The 27,650-nt window shown below is 33.3% G+C and overlaps 3 protein-coding genes across 3 annotated transcripts; 2 read left to right on the forward strand and 1 right to left on the reverse strand.

The window, feature by feature from the left end:
- The first annotated feature begins 7,979 nt into the window (after positions 1 to 7,979).
- Positions 7,980 to 9,457, forward strand: LOC9330148 (prostatic spermine-binding protein). The gene is made up of 2 exons (XM_021014576.1): positions 7,980 to 8,435; positions 8,952 to 9,457. The coding sequence occupies exons 1-2, from the start codon at positions 8,088 to 8,090 to the stop codon at positions 9,192 to 9,194; spliced, it is 591 nt and encodes a 196-aa protein (XP_020870235.1). The 5' UTR covers positions 7,980 to 8,087; the 3' UTR covers positions 9,195 to 9,457.
- Positions 9,458 to 14,396: 4,939 nt separating this feature from the next.
- Positions 14,397 to 16,867, reverse strand: LOC9327465 (desiccation-related protein PCC13-62). Its single transcript, XM_002894041.2, has 3 exons — positions 16,450 to 16,867; positions 15,248 to 15,473; positions 14,397 to 14,934 (listed from the first exon to the last, which is right to left on the reverse strand). Exons 1-3 carry the CDS (start codon positions 16,782 to 16,784, stop codon positions 14,548 to 14,550), a joined length of 948 nt encoding a protein of 315 aa, XP_002894087.1. The 5' UTR covers positions 16,785 to 16,867; the 3' UTR covers positions 14,397 to 14,547.
- Positions 16,868 to 23,182: 6,315 nt separating this feature from the next.
- Positions 23,183 to 26,499, forward strand: LOC9330149 (gibberellin 2-beta-dioxygenase 4). Its single transcript, XM_002891357.2, has 3 exons — positions 23,183 to 23,940; positions 25,353 to 25,719; positions 26,063 to 26,499. Exons 1-3 carry the CDS (start codon positions 23,594 to 23,596, stop codon positions 26,312 to 26,314), a joined length of 966 nt encoding a protein of 321 aa, XP_002891403.1. The 5' UTR covers positions 23,183 to 23,593; the 3' UTR covers positions 26,315 to 26,499.
- The last annotated feature ends 1,151 nt before the right edge of the window (positions 26,500 to 27,650 follow it).

The following is a 27,650-nucleotide window of genomic DNA, read 5'->3' on the forward strand; positions in this document are numbered from 1 at the left end:
TTGACCCATTGTTAAAAGTTAACAATATTATAGATAGTCGGTCGAACTTTTGGAATATTGCTCTCTTAGAGGAGATCTTTGATCCAGAAGATGTCGCCCTAATAAATGCCCTACATGTGGGTGCGCCAACTAAGGAAGATACACTGGGTTGAAATTTTACAAAATCCGGAAAATATACAGTCAAATCAGGATATCATACCACAAGGTTAGAAAAGTTAGAAACCAATTCATCTTTGATTGGCCCAGACATCAAACCGTTAAAAGCACATTCTTGGCAAGTGCAGTGTCCACCTAGGATACGTCATTTCTTGTGGCAAATCTTAACGGGTTGTGTACCAGTTACGAAAAATTTGCAGAGAAGAGGAATTGATTGTGACACACTGACACAGGCTGTGCCAGATGTGGCGAACCAGTGGAAACAATCAATCATACACTCGTTCAGTGCCACCCGACACGACAGGTTTGGGCACTTTCCCAGATTCCTACGGCAATGAGAATTTTTCCAACGGAGTCTATTTTTGCGAATTTGGATCACTTATTTTGGAAAATACCTTCAGAATTTGATTCTTCAGCCTTTCCATGAATTATCTAGTATATTTGGAAAGCAAGGAATGAAAAAATCTTTGAAAGTATTGACAAAGATCCGTTAGAGGTATTACGGTTAGCGGAAAAAGAAGCACAATTGTGGCAGTCAGCCCAAATCGAGCTTCATCATGAAACTAATGGTACTGTGGAATTGGTAACTCGTTCTCGAGTGGGGGATGCTTCACTTGATTCGAATTATTCTGGATGTCGTTGCTTTGTGGATGGATCGTAGAAAGAAAGTGATAAGTTCTCCGGTACAGGATGGTTCTGTACATCATCAAACGGAGATCCGCCAACCATGGGAGCTGCCAACCTCCGTAGAAGTCTATCTCCATTACATACAGAATCCGAGGCTCTTCTCTGGGCGATGAAGTGTATGATTGATGCAGATAATCAAGAGGTAGCATTCCTTACAGACTGTTCTGATCTGGTGAAGATGGTGTCTTCTCCAAGCGAATGGCCGACGTTTTCAGTGTACTTGGAGGAATTTCAGAGCGACAAGGAAGAATTCTCATCCTTCTCTTTATCTTTAATTTCTCGTAATGCTAATGTAGAAGCGGATAATCTGGCACGAAAAATTCGTACAGAACCGCTTCATATCACATATGTAAACAACATTCCCCAGAATTGGTTATTTTGAGCTCTACTTAATTTTGGATGACAAAAAAAAAAGACTAGAAAAAATTTGAATATAGAGTAAAATTTTAAAGATCTCTATTTTAGAGTAGAAATGAGAATATGATTAGAGAAGATTTTATTCTAAATAGAGTTTAGAGGTGGATTCAAAATAGCTTTCTTTTGCCAACTTTTTTGTATTGAAAATCCATCAAAGACTCAACATTTCCTGGGAAATAAAGAGATCACTATAATTCTTGGTTTCGTATTTTTGGCACAATCTTTAACCAAACAAGACGTTTATATTGGCATAACACATATTTTGGCCTTTTTTTTTCTTTTTTTGGTGTGGCACACATATTTTGGCCTTAATAAAGATTGAATGACTAAAAATACCTCTATTTGTATTTTGTTATTATTGTGAAGTATGATTAATCATCATCACACTTGTCTTTGTAAGACAAATCCCCATCACCATACACATGTCTTCTCTATATTAAGAGGTTATAACCTCATCATTATTCATGTGTCAACCTCTAATCTTGTAAACTTTACTATAAATATGTGTAATCAAAGTTGTAGAGAACGTGGAATAAAAAGCTTCATATATACTCTTGTTACTCTCTCTCTCTAGTCACCAAAAATCTCTCTCTCTCTCTCTCTAACACAAAATATAACATTACCTCACATATTAATATATATATAGTTGTGTTGTAGTGTTATTTAACACGTTATCAGCACGAGCGACTCTCGATCCGTTAGCACGAGCAACTCTAGATCCGTCATCGTTTTTGAGGTAATATTTAAATAATGTTAAATTTATTTAGATTTATATACATGTTATTATATGTTATTTAATTTACGAAGTAAAAGGCTATGCTTTCTTCCCGATCATAATGGTAGGCTCTGCCTCCTTGATCGTATAATAAGATCTACATCTTTGATCATAATGGTAGGCTCTGCCTCCTCGATCATATGTCCAGATCTATATTTTTGGATCAAATGGTAGGCTCTGCCTCCTCGATCCTATGAAAAGCTATGCCTCTTGTACAATCATATGGATGGCTATGCCTCCTAAAATGATTGTTTTAATTTATGCTTTTACTATAGCTTATAGTATATAGTTATTTCTAAATTTATTTTATGTTGCTTTATTTCTAAAACAAGATTTTGTAAAAGTTTTTCAAAAAAAAATTTTATATTTAACAAATTACTTTATTATTTATAGTTATCATGTCGAATTTGGCAAAGCTTGATATCGCCGCCCTTGATGTTTCTGGAAAAAATTATATGACATGGGCATTAGATGCAAAAATGTATCTGAAAGGAAATGGGCTTCTCAAAACCCTCGATCCGTCGGAAACGACGTTAGAGGAAGAAAAGGCAAAAGCTATGATGTTTTTACGTCAGCATCTCCACGATAGTTTAAAAGATGAATACATCACAAGAGAAAATCCCGCAGATCTCTAGGTCTCTCTCAGAGATAGGTTTGATCACCAGAAATATGTGATTTTACCAAAAGCCAAACATGAATGGCTAAATCTGCGATTTCAGGATTACAAAAGTGTAAGTGAATATAATTCCGCTTTGTTCGGAATCACTTCTAGGATGATTTTATGCGGAGAGACTGTTTCCGATTATGATATGATCGAGAAAACTTTCCAAACATTTCATCCTACAAATGTAATCCTGCAGCAACAATATCGAGCTAGAGGATATACTCGATATTCTGACTTAATGCAAGTCCTTCTTGTTGCTGAACAAAATAATGAACTTAATTATGATGATGAATCATCAAACTCGTCCAACTAGATCAGCTCCACTTTCAGAAGTGAATGTTGCTTCATCCAGTTATAATAATTGTCGAGGACGCGGACGCGGTCGTGGCCGTGGTCGCGGTCGTGGAGGAGGTCGTGGACGAGGAAAAGGAAGGGGTCTCCCTCCCAATAATTCCAACGCCAAGAAAACAAACAAAAATCTTCAAGTAAGTGACGCTGGTCGCACTTTGAAGAAACAAGATGAAAGTACTTGTTACAGATGTGGCATGAAAGGACATTGGTACCAGACCTGTCGTATACCAAAACATTTGGCCGATCTGTATCAAGCATCTCAAAAAGCAAAAGAAAGAGATGTTGAGACCAATCTCATCTCTGATGAAGCAGGACCTTCGTTCCATGGCCTTAATGATGAAACTCATCTTGATATCGCAGATTTTCTCGTTGATCATGAAAACGGGAAATCAGGCTAATAAGATCGTTATGACATGATATGGTTGTACTAGTATTTTATGTATTTTACGGTTTTAATGCACTTTTTGTTTGTTTTAAAAGTCTTTTTGAATAATGGTTTCTTTGTAATATACAATAAAGTTTTTTTTGTAAGTCTTTATGTTATTTTATTAATGCATATTTTATAAATGCTTTATCTCAGAAAATGTCAAATTTTGAGATTGAGGATGGAGATATATGTCTGGCAGACAGTGCTACGACGCACACGATACGTAAAGATAAAAAATATTTCTCCTCTCTCAAAATAAAGAACTCCGTTGGAAGCGTGAATACCATATCTGGTAATGCAAAGATAATTATGGGCTCTGGAAAAGCCATTTTTTTAATGCCAAGGGGAACGAAATTTGAAATTGATGCATTATATTCCCCTATGTCTCATAGAAACTTAATAAGTTTCAAAGATATCCGAAGAAATGGATATCATATAGAGACTATGAATAAGAACAGCGTTGAATATCTTTGTATTACATCCGATGGGAAACATATACTAGAAGAATTGCCAATGTTATCCTCTAGATTATATTGCACAAAAATAAATATGTTCGCATCATATGTTACTGGAAACTCAAAGTTTACTAGTACATTTAAGATTTGGCATGAAAGACTTGGACATCCTGGTTCAGTCATGATGCGAAAAATTGTACAAAATTCTAGTGGTCATCCATTGAAAAACCAAAAGATTTTTCAATCTAATGAGTTTTCATGCGATGCATGTTCTCAAGGAAAACTCATAATTCGGCCATCGCCAAGCAAAATTGGGAATGAATCTCCATTATTCTTAGAGAGAATACATGGCGATATATGTGGACCTATCCACCCTTCGTGTGGGCCGTTTCGTTACTTTATGGTAATGATTGACGCATCCAGTAGATGGTCACATGTGTGTCTACTGACAACACGAAATACGGCTTTCGCGAAATTCATTTCCCAAATAATCAGGTTGAAAGCACAATTTCTTGATTACGCCATAAAGAAAGTCAGGCTTGATAACGCTGGTGAATTCACTTCACAAGCCTTTAATGACTATTGTATGTCAATGGGAATCGATGTTGAGCATCCAGTCCCTCATGTTCATACTCAAAATGGCATGGCTGAATCTTTAATTAAACGGTTACAACTCATTGCTAGACCGTTAATATTGAGAACAAAGCTCCCAATTTCTATATGGGGTCATGCTATATTGCATGCTGCGGCGTTAGTCCAGATACGACCAAACGCATATAATAAATATTCCCCTTTACAATTAACGTCTGGTCAAGAGCCAAACGTGGCCCATCTCCGTGTTTTTGGGTGTGCGGTTTATGTTCCTATAGCCCCACCACAAAGAACAAAAATGGGGCCACAACGGAGATTGGGAATATACATCGGTTATGCATCACCGAGTATAATTCGGTATCTTGAACCGCAAACTGGTGATATGTTTACGGCACGTTTTGCCGATTGCCATTTCAATGAAGATGAATTTCCAGCGTTAGGGGGAGGAATTAAACAAGTTCCAAAAGATATTACATGGTCTACACCATCTTTGGTATATCTTGATCCCCCTACAAATCAACGTGAGCTGAAAGTTCAGAAAATTGTACATTTACAAAATTTGGCAAATCAATTACCAGTTGCGTTTACAGATACAAAAAGGGTGACAAAGTCATACATTCCCGCTGCAAATGTCCCATCAAGAGTTGAAATTCCTAAAGTGGAATTCGATGGGAACAAAACTAATGAACCTAAGGTTCAACTGAAACGCGGGAGGGCCAATGGGCTCTAAAAATAAAAATCCCCGAAAGAAAAAGAAAATGGGAGATAAAAATGAAAAGGTTCAAGAAGAACCTAATAAAGAGAAAAATCCTCAGGACGATATAGAAAAATATGAGATTTCCATTAACTATGCCCAAGATGGAAAATTATGGGTTAGAGATGAAATCGATGATGATGATGGAATATTCTCTTTTTCTGTATCTAAAGAGATCGATCATGGATATGACGATCCTGATCCAAGGTCCGTATCAGAATGCCAACAAAGGCCTGATTGGAAGAAATGGAAAACTGCAATGCAAAATGAGTTGCTCTTCCTCAATAAAAGAGATGTCTTTGGACCTCTCGTCACTACATCTAAAGATGTAAAACCTGTTGGGTGCAAGTGGGTATTTGTGCGAAAAAGAAATGAGAAAGATGAAATCACACGATATAAAGCCCGACTTGTTGCACAAGATTTTTCTCAAAGACCTGGAATTGATTATGAAGAAACATATTCTCCGGTCATGGATGCAATTACATTCAGGTACTTAATGAGCCTAGCGGCCTCTAAGAATTTAGAAATGTACCTTATGGATGTAGTGACAACATATTTATACGGATCATTGGAAAATGATATTTATATGAAAATCCCAGAAGGATTTAAAGTTCCTGAGGCATTAGACTCAAAGTCTAATGAAATATGTGCGGTCAAATTACAGCGATCACTTTACGGATTAAAACAATCCGGACGCATGTGGTATAACCGTTTAAGCGATTATTTATTAAAGAAAGGGTATGTTAATAATGAAATATGCCCTTGCGTCTTTATTAAGAAATCTCCATCGGGATTTGTGATCATTGCTGTATATGTTGATGACCTAAACATAATTGGAACTCAAAAGGAGATTGATGTTGCAAGAACTCATATGAAAGAAGAGTTCGAAATGAAAGATCTTGGAAAGACAAAATTTTGTCTCGGACTCCAAATAGAGCATTTCCAAGACGGAATATTTGTACATCAATCAAACTATACCAAAAGGATCATTAAGCAAAGCGCATCCTTTGAGTACTCCAATGGTCAATAGATCTCTGAATGTTGATAATGATCCATTCAGACCTTGTGAAGATAACGAAGAAATACTTGGTCCCGAAGTACCTTACATGAGTGCTATCGGTGGACTTATGTATCTTGCAAATTGCACTCGACCAGATATTGCATTTGCCATTAATCTACTTGCGAGATACAACTCATCTCCTACCCACAGACATTGGAATGGGATAAAACACATCTTTCGCTATCTTCAAGGTACGATTGACCTATGATTATTCTATCCTAGAAACTCTGCGTTTGGTCTAGTTGGTTTTGCAGATGCAGGATATTTATTGGATCCGCATAAATCTCGGTCCCAAACTGGATACGTTTTCACAATCGGAGGAACTGCAATCTCGTGGCGTTCTCAGAAATAGACTTTGGTCGCCACCTCTTCAAACCATGCAGAAATGATTGCGCTTCATGAAGCCTGCAGAGAATGTATGTGGCTTAGATCTATGACCAACCACATACAAGAAGCAAGTGGAATAGCCTCTAGTAAAGAGCCGACAACATTATTCGAAGACAATGCTGCATGCGTCGCCCAAATTAAAGAAGGTTATATCAAAAGCGACATAACGAAGCATATCCCTCCAAGGTATTTCTCCTACACTCAAGAACTCGAGAAAAACAAAGAAGTTGATATCCAATATATCCGCTCAAGTGACAACGCAGCAGACCTGTTTACAAAAGCGCTTCCCACTTCAACCTTCAGAAAGCATATTCATAACATTGGGATGCGTAGTCTACGAGAATTATGAAGAAAAGATGACATCTATTTTCTAGGTGAGATTACGTTATTGTACTCTTTTTCCCTTATCATAGTTTTTATCCCACAGGGTTTTTCCATGATAAGGTTTTTAATGAGGCAATACGTAATACGACAATAATGATGACTAATCAAGGGGGAGTATTGTGAAGTATGATTAATCATCATCACACTTGTCTTTGTAAGACAAATCCCCATCACCATACACATGTCTTCTCTATATTAAGAGGTTATAACCTCATCATTATTCATGTGTCAACCTCTAATCTTGTAAACTTTACTATAAATATGTGTAATCAAAGTTGTAGAGAACGTGGAATAAAAAGCTTCATATATACTCTTGTTACTCTCTCTCTAGTCACCAAAAATCTCTCTCTCTAACACAATATATAACATTACCTCACATATTAATATATATATATATATATATATATAGTTGTGTTGTCGTGTTATTTAACAGTTATTCCTTTTTTCTGGCAACTCATTTAATACACAAAAAGCCTAACAATAGCTTATTGGGTCGATATTGAACTATATAACGAATTTACGATCTATTGGGCCTTAATAAAAGCATATTGGGTCTCATATTTAGAAACTAGAATATTCGATAAGAAAATCGAATTAAAAAAAAAAACAAAAACTGGAACGGTTTTAATTATTCGCACAAGCCGCACGTGTGATTCACATAAAAAACAAAAAATGGACAAATAATATTTTAATATTTAATTATTATTATTCAGGTTTGGCCCGCCGCTGTGGAGCTTGCGGCATCTTTTAACCCTTATTCATCAAAACCACATTGTTCTATCATCTAAACCGTCCGATCTAACGCCACGTCACCTATCCTCGTCAATTTAAGATTCAACGGTTCAGATCTAATCTCAAAGACGGTACTGCTTCAGCTCAATAGTCGAACTTCTCTAACCCTTCTCTCTTCTCTAAAAATTCTCCAGGAAAATCGAAAACTTTCTCGGGAAAATCTTTACACTTTTGCTTTTCGAGAACCATGACTGGCGTTGATGATGATGATAAGAACTTCAAAGAAGAACCTGAGATTCAAGTTTTAAGCGACGACGATAGTGATGAAGAACAAGTTAAAGACGTAGGTGAAGAAGGTAGCGACGAAGATGATGATGATGGAAGTGAAGGAGATGATGATGATGATGAGGAAGAAGAAGAAGACGATGATGATGATGATGTTCAGGTTTTGCAGTCTTTAGGTGGTCCTCCTGTACAATCAGCGGAAGATGAAGATGAAGAAGGTGATGAAGATGGAAACGGTGATGACGATGATGATGATGGAGATGATGATGATGACGACGATGATGATGATGATGAGGATGCTGAAGATGAGGTAAAAGAAAAATTCTGAATTTATCAATTTTTGTTTCAATTTTTGGTTGAATTGTTCACTTAAATTAGGGTTTAGTCTCTGAGTTTGTAGATCTAGGGTTTCATGTGTCTCAATTAGGTTTAAATTCCACTGGTAATGTTAGTATAAGTCTGAATCTTTGCTAAAGAATGACTGGATCTGTTTAACCTGAACAGAATCTATGAACTTTTCTGGAAATTTATTCTTACTGTAACTAGAAATTGTTCTGTTTTGTCTCAAATTTAGGGTTTATACTTTCTTCCCCTAAATAAACAAGTGGGTTTTGGTTAAGTCTCTGTTTTGTTTCTTTGAGTGAACCAAATTAGATTAGAGAGTGTTTAGATTGTGTGTGTTCCCATGTTCTACTTTCAAAGTTTATACCTTTGTGGTCCTTATCTGAAAAGTGTTGTCATAGTTTTCTTTGACTCTGTTGTTTTGATTACTGAAACTTTGAAACTGAGATGGTTATGTTTGGTTTTGTTGTTTGGGATTGTGTAGGGGGATCTTGGGACAGAGTACTTAGTGAGGCCAGTTGGTAGAGCTGAGGATGAGGAGGATGCAAGTGATTTTGAGCCGGAAGAGAATGGTGTGGAAGAGGATATTGATGAAGGAGAAGACGATGAGAACGATAACTCGGGTGGTGCTGGGAAATCAGAGGCTCCACCGAAGCGGAAGAGAGCTCCTGAAGAAGATGAAGAGAATAGTGGTGATGAAGATGATGACAGACCTCCAAAGAGGTAGTTGTCGGATCTGACAACAACACAATGAGACCAGAGAGCTTTTATGTTTTTATAAAAATTTGGTGTTGTGAGATTTGAATCATTGGTTGGGGTTCATGTAAGTTTATTATGCAGCAACAAGTAGTAGTTTTAAGTTTTTTAAGTAGGACTCTTTTATTTTATTTTATGCATTGCTGTTTCTTCTTTTACTTTTATTTAGTGAGTCAATAACCAATGAATGTTTCTCCAACAATTTACTTACCTAGTCTCTAATGCTTTTTTCTTTAGAGCTTTCTTTTACGTTTCTGTTTCTCTTCTAATTTAGAGTATATTTGTAAACTCTAATCTTGTTTTATTTACTTTTGCTTGGAGTTTTTGAAATCAAATCAAACCGATCTATATCTGTTTTAAGTAGGTCAGAACTTGAAAATCCAAAACAAAAAAATGGGAAACCTTAACATGAAAGCTTCTAATAAATATCGGATATCCATTAGAACGGTTCTTTTTCTAATTATCTGAACCGAACCAAACCGACAAGTAACCGAATCGAACGGAGCCGAAATTTGTTCGATTCCCTTAGAAAGAACCGAACCGAATGGAACCAAAGAACCAAACGCCCAGACCTACTACTAAGGGCTTGATTGGTACTCCTAGCAGTTGCTAGCGGTCGATTGCGGTTGTTAGCGATTAGTACCAATCATATAAACCGCTCGAAATCGCTGAATTTCAGAAGCTTCTTCCCGCAAGCGTTTGCGGTTGCGGGCGGTATCGGTTGGATTTAAAAAAAAAAAATCAAACGTTTACTTATAATTATTATAAAATATATTAATTCTATATAAAGTACTAAGTACTATCTTATTACAAAATTTATTTATTTTTGAATAATTATTTAGTTCTTTATTTATGGTTTTAATTATTAAGCATGTTTAATTTTTCTAATATTATCATAATAACATATTGGTGTTTTTATTTCTTTTTTTTTGTAATATTTTTTATTTTTTGGGTCATTTTTTTATTTAACTGCTACCGTATTCGCTGGTTTACCAGTCATAAAACTCCCGCAAACGCATCCATTTTCAAACGCTAAACCAGTCGTTCAAAACGCTTGGTAACGCTTAAAACCGTAACCGCCCACTTCCGCAAACTTCTGCAACCGCAACCGCTGCGTTTAAACCAGTCAGCCCTAACGAAAACTCAAGAACGTAGAAGTTAGTGTACATGCTTGGTTGGAATTATACAAAAAAGTTTGTAACCTAACACCGTAACACGAATACTCCAAGCTAGTCACATATGATATGATTTGCTTTTAATTTTTTTTCTTTTTTTTGATATTCAATGATTTGCTTTTTGTTGTTGCCTTGACTATTATATGGATATAAAAAGTCATGTTCACATTTGAATATGATCATATAGATTCCTGCCACACTTTTTGTGTGCGGATATATGTCTTTTTTACTTATTAACTAGGTTTTGAATCCACGCTACGCATGGATTTATTTGATATATTTCGGTAAAAATTATATACGATGATAGTTTTAAATTACTATTAAAGAAAATTTTTTGTTCCAAATACACCATCTTAAAATTTATAAAAGCCAATAGTGTTTAAGAATCAAATCTGATCAAAAGAATCATGAATCAATCTTACATTCTAATAGTCAATTGGCTGCCAACACCTATGTCTTCGTATTTTTCTTCACATACATCGTTTCTTACTTTTCATATTCCTTCTCGTCATCTTCATTGTCAACTTTTCATGGCTCTTATCATCGTTACTTTCACCGTCCGTTTCCGCTTCTTCGTTAGAATCTTCTTCTTCCTCTTTCTCTTCCTCGTTGCCTTCCTCACTTTTTTCCTAATCCTCTCCATTTTCTTCTATGTAAAACATTCGTTATTATGTGGTTAAAAACGGAGCAAAAAATTTAAACTTACTAACCTTAACCAAACAAATCTCTATAAGCCTATGAACTAACTACCCGAAACAACGTCGTTTATTTTACCTTCTAAACTCGAAATTCAATGTCTTTCTACCCAAACTTAGTTCTACGTCTCCAAGATACTCCTACCAAATTTTAGATTATTTTGGGTACGTTTGGATGTTCGTTTGTTGTCTTCACATGGCTGCTCAGATTTGAAACTTTAAAAGAAATCTTCTCAAATAGGTTGAAGACGCTAAGATACAATATACACAAAAAAACCATTTAAATCAATATCCCACTATTCAAACTCAAGACAGTAATACAAGACACCTCGCCGTCAAGTTTAAGCTACAGATGAACTAAACGTTGCCATAAAGAGGTCACGTCATAAGTGTTTTCTCACTTTTCTTTTTCCATGTTTGATAATCCAAGTTTGTCTTATGGTGTCAACCGCGCCTCTCTCTCTTTCTCCTTCATTTTTACATAAAAATCAAGCCCTTTATTACCTGAATTATGACATCAATTGTTCATAATGCAAGGAAACTCTCATTAATTAAATTTATTATCTTTCTAACTTCTCGGTAATTCCCGATTTTGATTGAAATTAGTACTCCAAAATAACAATTTTTCCCACAATTTCAACACAAGTCTTCATACCTTTTGAGTTTTGACTGGTTAGTTTTATCATCCAACTGAAGTATATACAACCTAAGTTTTAAAAAAAAAACTATGCAAGAAGTTACCTCAATAGCCATATCTGCATCCACTTACAGTTTAACGTACACAATTATCACTATATTGACCAAAACATCTTTTCCAAGAGAGCTTCCTTGCACGGTCTTACATGTATGTTCCTCAACTCCCACCGCTACCACCATTTCCCTAGATTTATTAGCATGTAACACTTCTCGGACACAAGCAATTGATGATGCATTCATCAGAACCATTGAATAACTATTCACAATAACTTGTTTTAAAGTACCACACAACTTGTTTCCCAGCAAGCCTCCTGCAACCTCCAAGACCATAATAATTGCCTATTTTCTCATAAGATTTGTGCAATTCAAGATCAGCTTAGCCACCTCCTACACTCAATTATTGATATTTTCACACGTATACTCGATTTAAGATCCAGTCGTATAGAAACTTTTCAAACCAAAATCATTAATACCACAAAACTGCAAGTTACTTGCGGAGGAAGTAACATGAACATGGCCACATGTGTAGCTAATAAAACATGTGTGCTTGTCATCGATTCTTCTTTAAACCCAAAGTTTTATCTCAAACAACATCAAATCAAGGTCTTACGATTCATAATCGATATGAAAGAGTACAAACATCGACCAATGATGCTTGTCCTCGATCCTTTTTCTTCAGACCCAAAAATTTTATGCAAACAACATCAAATCATCTATAACATCAAACACACACATGTTTTACGGCTCATCGGGAGATATAAAGTAGAAACAGCCCGACGGAGAGAGAAGTGTCTACAGTTGCAAAAGCGATAAAAAATATAAAGAGGCGCCATTAAGAGTAGTAACCAACACTTACTGTTACTGACGACTCAAAATTTACAACTTAAAAACTTATCATAGAATGGGATGCCTTCGGTTATTGTTTATATTAAAAAATCTAGGGTTTATCGAATATATATTTTTTGTTGGAAAATAAGAAGACTAAAAAAATAAAAATATAAGTTTAATGTATTCCAAATATTATTTTTCTAAAATTAACATTTTTATATTGCTTTTCATATTTCCGTATGTTGTTTTTCAAAAGTTTACATTTCTATTATATATATATATTTTTTCCTTTTTTCATAAATATTTTAATATATAAAATATTATAATTTAAAAATCTCAATTAAAGTAATGTCACAAAATGTCAATTAATGGGATGTCTAATTATAATTTGGTCGTTTATAAAATATGACAATATAATAAAATTTGTTCGACTAATATGAATTATTTTATGTATTATAATAACAAATTTATATACATCTTGCTTCAATATATTATCATATTTTCTCTTATCTATAAATAATTTTAATATAAAGTTCATAAATCTTAAAAATATCATTCATCGAGATAGCTATCGTGAATAAACGGCTATTGTTATTAAAGATGAAGTACTTATTATAAATTTAGTGAGGCTAATAATAAATGGGTATTTTTGTTTATAAATATAATAAACTTAAAAAAAACTTGAAATTTTGATAATTTTATATTATGTTTTTTATGACAAAATATTTAAAAGAATTTCCATATTTTCAAATATTTCTCTAATTTCCATATGCTGATTTTTTCCATTTTACAAAAAACTAAATAATAGAAAATATTAGAATTTCAAAAATGTTAATTAAAGAGATGGCTAATCCCGATTGGTCGTTTAATGAATCTTGACCCATTTTGACACCCCTACTCACAGATAATAATGTACAACTCTAAACTAAATACTCTACATAAGATTGAAAAGAAACATTTCACCTCAAGTGCCTAGCAAACTGAAAATATTACTTCTTGTCCCGTCAAAGGATCAGAATAGCTTTCTGAGCTCGAAGAGGACTTGACCCTCCCAGAGTTAGATTTGGTGCGACTTTATCAAGACCAAACCCTAGTGCTGCGAACAAGAGACTCAGCATCTCAATTAAGGGGTTTTTGCAAATAAAACAAAACATTTTTAGTTATCAACCTAATTACATGTCCTATTTTCTCAAATGACCACATTTTAAAAGTACATTATATATAAATTTACTCGTACCTATACTTCTTGATAGGATATAGTTTAATACCTTAATTACAAGGTTTAGCACTGCTAAAACTATCTCCAACCTATATATTTCTCCATTTTAGAGTTGGGTTTTGCTCCAACCCTACTCCATTTTGGAGTTGAAAATAGAGATCTTCATATTTTAGTGTAAATTAAAAATAAAAATCTTTAAATATGGAGAAAAAAATGGAGATCTCCATATTGGAGTTAGAAATGGAGATGGATTGGAACAAATCTAACTCTACCCTCTATTTTGGAAATAAAAATGGAGATGGGTAGGTGTTGCTTTTTACTGTTTTTCATTTTTATTTTTTTGTCAAGTTTCTTTCTACTGTTCTCCTTCAATGTTATTCATTGTTGTTCAACAATTCTCCTCACGCTACCTCATTGGTTACCGGATTGTGTTCATGGTCACTATATGTTTTTTTTTTTTTTTTTTTTTTTTTTTTTTTTTTTTTTTTTTTTTGGTCACTATATGTTGCCTAAGTAATAACATTCTTTCATAATATAGGCGAAAGAAAACAATTGTAAAATTTTCACACATTTTCAAACTTTTTTATCGATTATGGAAATGTCACTCTCACAACATTTATTACAGTAATACGACAATTATTTTCTTTATCTCCTATAAAACCAAAAACCTAAGATCTACAAAGGAAATTAAACGCAAAGCAAAACTAAACCTCACTCACTCCCAACAGTAACCAAATAAGACTTAGCGATTTCTCCATCAGCTCCTTTCGGGTAAAATCCACCGGGAACGCTTTCATTTCCACTCCCATACACAATCCGTAGAATCTCCTCAGGTGTTCTATCAAACGAAAGCGAGAACTCATTACCGACCAATACATTCCCAATCACTTGTCCTTCTGCACCCATGAATTTAGGTACGACCAATCCCTCATCTTTCACTCCCGCTTTTCCCAACTTGTTCCTTAGATCAGAAATCTTATCCGTGAAAGCCGCGACCGTGACACCATAAGGATAGACTATGTGTGCCGCCCGAGCGTATAACATTCCTCTTATTACCGCATCTTGACCCGATTCTACTCCCAAAAGTCCTGCTACTAACTGCAAAAATGTTTGGATAATATCATGTAATGGGGATATTCAAAAAAACAGAATATCAATTGAGAACAAACTTTTCTCTCTTGTATAGCTTGTTTAAATTAGTTTACTTTTCTAATATATCATTTTAAAATATATCAAACTTTTCTTTGTAATTAGGTGAAGTTTTAGACATAAACTCGTAAAGAGTGTGTATTTTATGATATTTTCACCCTACAAAATTGAGACTACATCCTTTTGAAATGGAATTTTGAATTATACATAAAATCTTAATCTGTAGTTATATGTTAAAGAATATATATGTTAGATTTGTTACCTTTCTTGAGGCTGGACATTGGAGTTTAGGGTTTGCCCCAACGTAACCAGTGAGACCAACATAAGGTACCAAATAAGAAGCAATGAGGTAATTGTAAGAATTGGCATAAGGATTGAATGGTGGCACAAATTTTACTCCAAAGGCTTTATCCATCACTTTCGCAAATGCTTTTTTACTCAAATCAAGTTGTGGCCTTGCAAATCCTTTCACCGTTTTCTTGATTGCCCTATCATTATTTTTTTTGAAAATTATGTTTAATGCGATATACATAAGAAAATCAAATTAAAGAATCTCAAAGCTACGACATTTTACTCGGTAAGTGGTACGTTAATACCCATAAATAGCGGTTTATAATAAGGAACGATCATTTGTTCATGAAAAAGGCCAGAAGATATTTTCTGGTTAAAGTTAATAATACACCAAAGAACAAACCAATCATTTAATTTTAATTGGATGGATTTTTGACAGTTTTAATTTTGCGATGTACACTTGTGACAAAATCCTTCACGTTTTTCGGTCATAAATAATATAATAAGACATTTCGTCTTAGAGACAAATTACTTCTCCAAGCCAACAAAAAAAAGATTAAAACAAGTTTCCTAGTCTAACTATATAATAAGGAAAACAAATTTCGTATATTTTTCTTAAACACTAATCCATAAATAATTCCTAGAGAGGTAATATAAGCACAGCACGATCTAAACTATACGTACTATATAGGAATTGCCCTATCTTTATTTTATAAAAAATATGTTAATGCGATATACCTAAGAAAATCAAATTAAAGTATCTCAAAGCAACGACATAAAAAGCAATTTATGAGAAACGATCATTGAACAAGACTAGAATATATTTTCTGGTTAAATATAATAATACACCAAATACCAAACCAATCATTTAATTTTAATTTTGGATGGATTTTAAACAGTTTAAATTTTGCGATGTACAAATGTGACAAATATCCTTCACGTTTTTTGGTTGTAAATAATATATTAAAACATATCGTCTTAGAGACAAATTACTTCTCCAAGCCAACAAAAATAAATTAAAGAAAAGCAAGTTTCCTAGTCTAACTATATAATAATGAAAGTAAATTTCGTATATTTTTCTTAGATGACACTAATCCATTACTCCAAGCGAGGTATAATTAAAATTCTATCTAAACTATACGTACTATATATGAATTAAAAGAAACATTTTACCTCAAGTGGCCAACCTCTTGCCAAGCAAACTGCAAAATAATATCTCTTGTCAAAGGATCAAGATTAGCTTTCTGAGCTCCAATAGGACTTGGCCCTCCCATTGTTAGATTTGGTGCGACTTTATCAAGACCAAACCCTAATGCTCCGAACAAGAAAAACTCAGCTTCAAGGTACTCTAAATTCAATGGAAACTCCAATAATTTCCTGTCCTGATCCGTACAGTTGGTCGTTGCCGGATCTGGACAACTCATGACTTGAAGATGGTGAAAGTTGAAGAAGAAGACTACGATCACCATTGAAACCAACAAGCTTCTTCTCTCTTTTGTGATTGCCATGTCTAAAAATGTTTTGGCTTTTGTTTTTGGTTCTTTATGATCTGATTTGGTTTTGGGTTTGAAAGTGATTTATTTATAGGGTTTAGGACTTAAGTGAAGAGCAAAAGAAGTCTCCTCTTTTACCGGCTTATTTACTCCGGAGAGGATTTCGTGGATAGTGCCACGTGGCTTTTTCACTGCTAGATGAGTTCCACGTGGATACTTGACGTTTTCAGTTACTATTCTTAGAACACATCTTTGGATTATGAGAAATGAACGGAAAAGTCGTCTTGTCTTTTTGAGTTTATTTGATAAGGGTTAGGTTGAATACTATTCTTTGTTTTTTAGTACCTATTAAATGTTGAAAATCAAATGATAATTGTTACTCCTTCTGTTTTTTAAAAGTTGTCGTTTTAACTGTATTTTGATAAATTAAGAAAAGGTATACAATGACTATATTAACCTCATAAAAATGACAAGTAATTATTTACAAATAATTTGTGTTCAATAAAATGAGGGTAATTTGAGTAGTTATTAGCATAAATTACATTATTACCTTAAAACGACAACTAATTTAAAACAAAAAAAAGTTCTAAAACGACAACTATTCGAAAACGGAGGGAGTATAAAATAAACATATGTTTGTTTTTTAATTGATTCAAATATTTATATTGTTTGAAATAACGAAATATGAGTGATTATATTTTAGGACACATCTCTGGATTATGAGAAATGAAAGGAAAAGTTTTCTTGTCTTATTGAGTTTATTTGATGAGGGTTAGGTTGAATATTCTTTGGTTTTTAGTACGTATTAAATGTTGAAAATCAAATGATAATTGTTATAAAATGGACACACGTTTTGTTTTTTAATTGATTCAAATATTTATATTTGCTTGCTTGAAATAACGAAATTTGAGTGATTATTTTATAGGACACATCTCTGGATTATGAGAAATGAGCGGAGAAGTCTTGTCTTTTTGAGCTTATTTGATAAGGTTTAGGTTGAACAATAAAAGGATAACGTATGAGTTAAATTAGATCAGCTTTTTTTTTTTTTTTTTTTGTGCAAATGAGTTAAATTAGATCAGCAAGAAAGTAAATCTTAGCAAATATATATGATAAATGTTTAAATCAAAAATTAAACCAATCTAAAAGTTTATATTCATATTGATTTAGATATTTTTCCCTGTTTTTTGAACAACGAAACAATCTTTATCTGATGCCAAGGATCTCTCGTAAAGCAAATTTGGGTTTCTTTGCGTGTTTCCATTATAAATGCCTTGGCCGTTAAAATCTGTACATGCAATTCTTATTCTTTTTATTATTGCAAATTAGAATTCACGTAACCAATCTCGGAATTTCACATGGACTTTGGTTGGCTCGATTGGTCTTAAATTGGGCTGGTTTGGGCTTGCTTATCACTATGTAGATATATATTATTGTAGCACAGAAATCATTAAGGGCTTAGTAAACTTCGACTCAGTTTTTGTTTAGATTTTTATAGTAACACACTAACACTTATCAAATTATGTTTTGAAGTTTTTTTTTTTTTTCACTGGGAAGATTATATATAAATTAAGAGGGGTATACAAAATACCATCACTGAACCTTTACAAAAGAATCAGGCTAGTGAATAAGAATGGTAAAGAGAAGATATACCATTCATCAAAACCAAAAAAACACCAAGAACAATAGGTACAGAGACATTCAAGGAACCACATCAGCCCTTAAGATGAAAATCTCTCCTCCTCAAAAACGCGTTGAACCAAAGAGGATGACCTACTGCCACATAAGATTGTAATCTTTCCTCGCGAACAATACTTTGAGCAATGAGAGAGGCTCCTCTTTTTGCTGAAGCTTTTTCCTCCATCAATCTCCACTCCACAATCTTATCAAACAAATGATGAAATTCCGACACTTGATAACTGAAAGAAGGCCAAGCCTTAGGTCTGTGAAAAACACTTACCAAATCACTACCTTCAGACGCAAAAATCACTATGTTCAACTTATGACTATCCATAGAATCCATAGCCCAAACGATACTTTGAAACTACACCTCCTTTCTATTATGCACACCACCAAAAGCTCTCCTACTGTGCAACAAAACTTTACCAGTTGCATCTCTGACCACCCAAGAACACCCACCAATCTGCTTTTTATTAGACCAAGCAGCACCTATGTTACACTTAACCCAATTCAAGGGTGGGGGTTCCCATTTCAGAACAGACCTGTCCACCTGCACAGAATCATCAAAGGCCTCCTCAATAGGCTGAGTCTGAGAGACAAACCATTCCTCAGCATCTTCTCTTATCTTAATCATTGAATCCATTAAACAGAATCTAGACCCTTCAAAGCATAACTTGTTTCTATTTTTCCATAATCTCCAGAGCACCCAAGGAAATACAGTTCTCACCTGTACAGGTACTCGTGAATCCTTCTTTGTGGAAAAGAGGAACTGGAAATTAGCAAAAATAGAAAGACCGCTGAAACCATTCTGAGGCAAGGGGACACCAGACAGAGCCCATACCTGTCGAGCAGCAGCACAAGTAAACAATACATGATTGATAGATTCTCCTTCTTCTCCACAAGTTTGACAGATTGGGTCAGCCATCATATCCGTATGTCTTATTTGATCAGCCACGAGAAGAGCAGCACTTAAAGCTCTCCACAGAAATAACTTGATTTTAGGAGAAGTTTTACTAGCCCAAATCAACTCCTTTAACACATTAGTCGAAGGTTGGACCTATGCAAGTCTGATTACCTCCGGTTTGTTGATTTGGTAAGCTAACCAATACCCAGACTTCACAGAATATTCCCCTGTTTTTGTATGGATCCAACACCAAAAATCATCCATATTTACCATAGGTTTGCGCCTTGTTATGATCTCAATATCCAGCGGGTAAAATAGATCATCAAGCAAAACACTGTCCCACTTTCTAGCACTATGATCAATTAGATCACTCACTTTTAAATCCAAATTGACAGTGAAATGCTTAATCAAGGGAATCCTCGGACCATTATCATAAACCCATGAATCCATCCACACACTTAGGGACTTACCACTGCCCACTTCTTTTCTTAAACCTTTGATCAACAACTCTCTACCATGAATAATACTCTTCCAAGCAAAAGAGGGTCTGACTCCCACATCAGCCTCTAAAAACTCATCAAAAGCAAATTATGTTTTGAAGTTAGGAATGAAAAAAATATTAAGCCTTTTCATTTAAGAGCCTCTACAAATGACTATTATAAAGTAAGAAGTCCTTGGAAAGCAAATTACTTTTCTGAAATATGAGGGTGGACTAAAAATCTAATACATTATTTGAGCAGTATGTTTATTGACATACTCAAGATTTTTCCAAGTATTTAAGCTTTTTTTTATAGATTATTTATATTATAAGCCTTTTTATAAAAGCAAGATTGGTTGGACTTCTTTTTAAGTTGGCTTTTATTTAACAATATGTAAATTAAGTGTGTTCTTAAAAATTATGATATTCATACTTCAAACTTTATGGTTTTTAAAAAATGAAACCCGGCCCTAAACAAAACAAAAGATGTATTTTTATTTTATTTACATCGGACATCTAAAAATGTCGGAAAAAATTGTGTATTGTATTTACATCGAACATTTGAAAAACATCGGATGGCCATATCTCACTAAAACTTTCAAATACATATTTGTTAGATTTTCATCCTCTTAATTTTTCAAATAATAGTCTACCATATTTGCAAAGAATGCAATGGAAGAAGTTACCAACAAGTTTATACTTCGACGGAATAATTTATCTACTAACTAAAAACCGGCCTGTAACTATATATCTTCTCATGTGACATATAAATCCCCTGTGTTTTCTTATTAATATTTCTCGGTCGACACTACCTTTTTTTTTTTCATTTAGTTTCAACTCCACCACCATTCATTATGAATAACTTTTTTTTTTTTTTTTTTGACATTATGAATAACTTTTATGTGTAGAGAAGTAATTTTAACATTTTGAAAAAATGTGGATATCTTCAATATTAAATCTTAGTATATATGGCTTTTAAGTAGGTGGGCAATATTATATAAATGTGTACATTTTAAAGAGATCCATCACCAATTATTGTAACTTATGCTATATAGTTGTAATTGTGGCTAAAGTAAATACTGTTTCAACCGCCAGCTTCATATATTCTATTGAGACCCTACCTCGTTTTTAACCACCTTATTTAATTTTCAGTTATCTTATTGCCGAACAATTTGTGACCGTTTTGATAAAACGAGTTACCATTAATTAGTCTTTAATTTGTTTTCGTTATATGCAACTTCTTTTAAAGTTTAAACCATAGATAGAATCATAGAGACTGTTGATTACAGTTATGATACACTCAACTATTCAGTTTCTTTGACTGGTCAAAATCTCATTTTTACTACAAATAAACTATTGCAACTCCATGTGGAAATGCCACGTGTGACGTGTGTATATGTTCTTCTGTAGATAAATTTTTGGATTTGACCTGAGAGTAGTGATTCGAATTATTGTAGGGAAAGTGAAGTGTAATTGTGGTTTCAACACCTAACCTCCTGCAGATTTAGACTCTCATGTTATATATTCTTTGTTTATAAGCATTTTCTATTTTCAGTATGGATTTTTAGGTGCTCCTAATTAGTAATTATAGTTATCTTCTTATATTTGGAAATTGGAATAAATGTTCTAGAAACCCCAATTATTTACTCCTATTACCCTTACAAATTAATGATGGTAAAGAAACTATTTATATGCTATGAATCAACTGACACACTCCTAGTCCTAGCAATGACTTACTATAACACATTCAATATACAATACATTCATAGAATTTGAACTTGTACATTTAATGGTAACAAAAAGGTCGGATAATTGGATGGATTTTTGCAGAGAATTAGAACTCGGGCATTTAATAATTAGATAAAGGTTGGATTATTGGATAGTTTTTTTTGCTTGTAGAATCTAAAATCTGTCTATATGCTAGTATATACTATTGTTGTTATTTTTTTTCTTTCATTTTTAGTCATTTCTATTATTTTATTTAACTATCATTCAGTATTCTAATTGCGTTTACCACATACGATCACATTAATTCCCCGTCAATCTCATCGATCACATACATTCGAACTCGAATAAATGGACTGTATTTTGAAATCAATATAAATTCGAGTCAATGAAGCTATCCATAAAAGTCTGGCTACAAAGCTGAACAAATTTATAAATATAAATGTGCCAGTTGGTGGTCAATAAATTTGTATATATATATAGAAAACAATGGGTCTGACTAGTACTCTTTCATAGAAGAAAAATAATGAGAAGAAAAGTAATTCTTCTGTGTTGTACTTAAATGTAACCAGTCAGATGAAAAGCAGTTGATTTTGTTTTCTTCCCAATTCTTCAAAAAGCAACGTGAAAAGGTAGAATTCATCCAACTTCAAATATATGAGAGAAAAAATTCTTCTGTTTTTCTGCTTTTATTTTCTTCTCTTTTCTTCTTTTATTTTTCATCTCATTTCTTCCACTTTTTACCAGTCATACCCAATATTCCATATATAGGAATGTACCCACTGGTTCCCATTAACTTGATCCGACCAAATTCAAACCCATGCTATTTTTATCTAATTTAAATTTGACTTTCTTTTAAAAGAAATCTGGTTTGTTGAAAGAGTGACCAATATCTTTGAAGTTTCAAGACACCAACGGAATATAAAATTATCAGAATCGAATAACTTGTCACAAGATATCACCGCCAATATCTACTTTTCTTAGTTGTAAATCATTCAAGTATTTTGTTGGGAATTATGTAGAGAATATTATATCGGCCGGTTATTATGTTATCTCACATAGGTTATCTTTTATTTTATTCAACAAGAGGAAAGTTATAAGATTCCAAAAAGAAAAAAATAAAATTGTATTGTGGATATTGAATAGTAGTACATTATAATAAAGAGGTCAAACTTCTTTTGCAAATTGGGAATCTGCGGGTTCTACTTTAGCCAGAAGTCTTCGATCAGCTGAATATCCCGAGGAATACAAATTAATAAATGTGAAAGAGGTTCACGAATATTTGGAGAATAGTATTATGCATTCTTATTACCTGAAAGTTGTGGGAAGTATATTAACATGTTGGGTGACAAAAAATAATATTAAATGCAATGATTTACATGAAATCAAGTTTTGCGTTAGATTTAGATTTAGGGGTTCATATTAAGCATCATATATGAGATAATACATAGAGAACACGCATTTGATAATGTTTAATATATATGTACATACACGTGCAAGTACAAAAGATTTTAACATATTCATCTACAATAGATAAAATTTCTTTCAGAAAAAAAAAAAAAAGAAAGAAGAAGATGAAATTCCATCAGGTAACAAATTCTTAAATTTATTCTGTAAAGTTGTAGTCGTATAGCTAAAAAAATAATCATTAAAATGATTTGTGTAAGAAAAGAAGAAACCAACAAAAACTTAAAACAAAAGATCAGTGAAAAAGGAAAAAACAAAATAGCTAATTGAAGTCTTTCCCCTAATTCTGATGTGTTTATAAAACTTTAATCGTAACAAAGCATCATGCAACTTTCTTTTTCTTTAATTATCTACCTTATATAGTCCTTATAAAATTTATAAGACTCCACCAAACATAGTATTACCCGTTGGTGCCTAATACATATGTATGCACGTGATAACCAATTTTGGTTAACCAAAAATTCTCTCTCTTGTGCTTGTATATAAATATATCCACACATACATGCATACACTAATGGTGAAAATCTCTTCCTCATCATCTTCTCTCACACAATCTCCCTCTCTCTAAAAATGGTGAAAGGGTCCCAGAAAATCGTGGCCGTAGATCAAGACATACCAATAATAGATATGTCGCAGGAGAGATCACAAGTGTCGATGCAGATAGTCAAAGCCTGTGAGACTCTCGGCTTCTTCAAAGTGATCAACCATGGCGTTGACCAAACCACCATCTCAAGGATGGAGCAAGAGTCTATAAACTTCTTTGCTAAACCGGCTCACGAGAAGAAATCAGTCCGACCGGTTAACCAGCCTTTCCGGTATGGGTTTAGAGACATTGGCCTCAACGGTGACTCTGGTGAGGTCGAGTATTTGCTGTTTCACACTAACGACCCTGCCTTTCGTTCTCAGCTCTCCTTCAGGTATACACGTATAGTAACTGTATTTGTACGTCTACGGTTTGAGTTTGAGTCTCCTTTAAACCTAATCATTATTAATATATTAATGAAATAGATTATAGTTGCATTAATTTTCATATAAATATATAACTGCATGTATAGCGTGGAAACGTTCAGAAGTTCTTGTATATATATATATACCAAACTTTGAAAATATTAATGTGATAAATGCACATGGTTATTATATGTAGGCAAAATGCATGTTTATGTAAATTATATTTTAATGTATGCTTATATGTCAGTATAACAGTATATATAATTTAAATGTTAACTTGTTGGTCTATATTAATGTAAAAGGAGAGTTATAGACTTATAGCTCATGGAAGCATTAATTATTGATACTATAAACAAATAGTTCACCTTTTATTTATTTAATTAGCTATAGGCTTGTTTTTCATTTATTTTGGAACCTTTTAAACAATAGTGGAGTCTAGAGGAACCAAAACTATCAGAGCTAATAAACAAAAAAAATCTAATAGTCTGTCTCAATAACCTGAGCTGTTCCTTCATACCAAAAAAAAAAAACCTGAGCTGTTCCTAGGATTGTTAAGACCATAAACTAAAAATATAGTATCTAATATATAAAATTATTAATAAGTATAAACACAAAAAAAAAAAAAGATTAAAAAAAATGATTAACTAAAGAAGAATTGGGTAAGAGAAATGAAGAAATGTAATGAAAAAATAAAAAGGATTAACAACCATGAGTTTGCCTTATTGAGACATTTGAGATCTGAAAACAAAAATTAGTCTAGAAAACTAACGAAAATTTAATGCCTTAATGGTAAAATAATCATGAGTTGACATAAGAAGAAGTTTAATATCCTAATTTGTTATCGTTTTTAATTTAATTTGTTTCTGATTTTTCTTTTTAAAAGTATTGTGACTCTACATTTAGACTTACTATTACTATAAAGTATTAAAACAAAAACTAATAACCTAAATACTTTAATTCTTTAAAAAAGGCCAGCAAACGTTTCTAATTTGCCTACATAGGCACGGGCCTGTCAATAACAGTGTATGGATAAGAATTGTGTATCTACTAAACTACATGATACATGTGTGTATTTTATATTTTGAGCTATTAGAAAAACTTATATATACTACAAATGTACAATCTGCTAGTCTTAGTTATTAAATATACGAACTCTTACAAAGTTGTATAATTGTTCGTACTAATGTTTCAACAGTTTTTTTTCGTACTTAACTCAATAATGATTCATTTTTGTCTATTTATTTTTTTCTTTGATACAAAAAAAACCAATTTCTTTCTGAAAGTAGAAATATTAAGGTTACGTGGATATATTTCGTATATTTCTATAAGTAACAAAGAAAAAATGAAGCTCGTGCTGATGTGTGACGTATATGTTTGACAGCTCGACAGTGAATTGTTACATAGAAGCAGTTAAGCAGTTGGCTCGTGAGATCTTAGATCTGACGGCTGAGGGACTTCATGTCCCACCTCACAGTTTCAGTAGGTTAATCAGCTCCGTCGATAGTGACTCCGTTCTGAGAGTGAATCATTATCCACCGTCCGATCAATTCTTTGGTGGAGCCAATCTTTCTGACAAATCTGTGTCACTGACAAGAGTTGGCTTCGGAGAACACACCGACCCTCAGATCTTAACAGTTCTTAGATCTAACGGTGTAGGAGGACTCCAAGTGTCAAATTCAGATGGCATGTGGGTTTCTGTCTCCCCTGACCCTTCAGCTTTCTGCGTCAATGTAGGAGACTTGTTACAGGTCGGTGTCTTCTTTTTTCTTTCAGTCGTCTTCTTGATTACATTTTTTTATTTTTCTTGCATCATTTTTATTTGTGGTGATTAAAAACCAAAGTCTCATTAACCCTAAACGAAATCGAAACCGTAAAAATAGAACCTAAACCGCAAACATATAATACGAAACCTAAAACCATTTATTTATGAAATCAACAAACAAAAAAACCGTAAAAAACCAAAACTAAACTAAACATGAACGTGCTTTTTTTTTTTTTTTTTTTTTTGGTTACAACATTTTACTGTAATAATATTTCTGTCATTTATCAATTTTGTGGATTTTATTAATTATTTTTTGGATTTTAATTAAGGTGATGACGAACGGGAGATTTATAAGTGTAAGGCATAGAGCATTGACCTACGGAGAAGAAAGTCGGCTCTCGACGGCGTACTTCGCTGGACCACCGCTTCAAGCGAAGATTGGGCCTCTTTCGGCCATGGTCACGATGATGAATCAGCCACGGTTATACCAAACATTTACATGGGGCGAGTACAAGAAACTTGCGTACTCGCTACGACTCGAGGATAGCCGTTTAGACATGTTTCGTACATGTAAGGACTAGGATTGATGTTGGTGACAGAGCTTTTTAGTAATATCTATGTAGTGTTTTTGTCTAACTATGTTCAAAGTTTAGGCTAAAAGTAGACATGTTAGATCGGTGTAACTAGAACTCGGAGATGAAAGTTTTGGAATGTGTTACGTTAACTTTGTGGAGGTGAAATGTGGTTTTTCACCCCATTATATTAAGGAAGTAATATTGGATAAATGATTTAATAATGAAGTAAATTTATAAGACTTATTGAACTGTTAAAGTTATAGAGAGGATGAATAGACAATACTTGTTAACCGTTTTACCTCCAACCATTTTACTTGTAAAATCATCTCTTTAATTTTTTACTCGAATTTTAAATCTTCTTATTCTCCATCTCCTTAATAATAGAAAATATTGTCAACGTTCAATTAATAGAAATCCAGTAATCCCAAAACATGTTTTTTTTTTTCTTTTAATTTATCATAGAGACATGTATTGGTCGTTTAGTTTTGGGCTGTTATTGGATACCTTTTTCAAACTTGAATTTTGGGCCTATTGAATTTGGATAATCTTTTAGGAAAAATGTCAATTGTACAATCATCAACCATCTTATAGTTCATAGTGTATTTGCAATAGTTTTTGAGATATTTGAGATCCAATCTTCTACATTTTATATATGTTCAACGACTACATTGATTTTTTTCACAGTATAATCATTATGGCTGTTTTGAATTCAACTTTGTCAATACAGAAACAGTTTTGAAAATATCAATAAGAAAACTGACAAGGTCCACGAATGGCTTATTTCTTGAGGTTGCTTTGCATAGACTCTACTCATATTTTACATACAGCTTTTGACATTTGTCTAACTTTCTTGTTCTTTATAAATTTATACTGCATAATTAACCTTGGTAAGCCTTTATAGATTAGATTAATTGTTAAGTTTCTTTTAATATTTATAAAACCCCATTAACTTGGGCATGTAGGGTTCCCTTTCCTACTTTATATTAGAACAAGTTCCTAAGCAAAGACTTTCGTTGTGTTACTTTATCTTCTAGATATTTTTATTAATGTTTTGAGATTGATTAGTCTGGGGGATAATAATGCAATGTTTGGTCCCGAAGATGCAATTATGTCTCTAAAACAGGGATTATGAGGAAGAAAAGTTTATACTATTTCAAAATCAAATTGTCCTCTATCATGGAGTGATCACTTTATTTGTGTTTAATTTAATTCGTCGCTTTGTCTATCTGCAATAATTTTATTGAAATGAAAGTCCAAAACCATATATCCTTGTTTTCTGCACTAACGTTCCCTAATTATAAGGAATCTCTCTAGAAGTATTTAAAAAAAAAGGAATCTCTCT

This window comes from Arabidopsis lyrata (assembly GCF_000004255.2).
Source record: "Arabidopsis lyrata subsp. lyrata unplaced genomic scaffold ARALYscaffold_1, whole genome shotgun sequence".
In the NCBI taxonomy this organism is placed as follows: domain Eukaryota; kingdom Viridiplantae; phylum Streptophyta; class Magnoliopsida; order Brassicales; family Brassicaceae; genus Arabidopsis; species Arabidopsis lyrata.

Excerpts from the sequence above, each read along its gene's own strand:
- LOC9330148 (XM_021014576.1), top strand. The coding sequence starts at position 8,088 with ATGACTGGCGTTGATGATGATGATAAGAACTTCAAAGAAGAACCTGAG. Across the intron at positions 8,436-8,951 it reads ATGAGGATGCTGAAGATGAG|GGGGATCTTGGGACAGAGTA; the intron begins GTAAAAGAAAAA and ends GGGATTGTGTAG.
- LOC9327465 (XM_002894041.2), bottom strand. The coding sequence starts at position 16,784 with ATGGCAATCACAAAAGAGAGAAGAAGCTTGTTGGTTTCAATGGTGATC. Across the intron at positions 15,474-16,449 it reads CAAGAGGTTGGCCACTTGAG|GGCAATCAAGAAAACGGTGA; the intron begins GTAAAATGTTTC and ends AAATAATGATAG. Across the intron at positions 14,935-15,247 it reads AATGTCCAGCCTCAAGAAAG|TTAGTAGCAGGACTTTTGGG; the intron begins GTAACAAATCTA and ends ACATTTTTGCAG.
- LOC9330149 (XM_002891357.2), top strand. The coding sequence starts at position 23,594 with ATGGTGAAAGGGTCCCAGAAAATCGTGGCCGTAGATCAAGACATACCA. Across the intron at positions 23,941-25,352 it reads CGTTCTCAGCTCTCCTTCAG|CTCGACAGTGAATTGTTACA; the intron begins GTATACACGTAT and ends TATGTTTGACAG. Across the intron at positions 25,720-26,062 it reads ATGTAGGAGACTTGTTACAG|GTGATGACGAACGGGAGATT; the intron begins GTCGGTGTCTTC and ends ATTTTAATTAAG.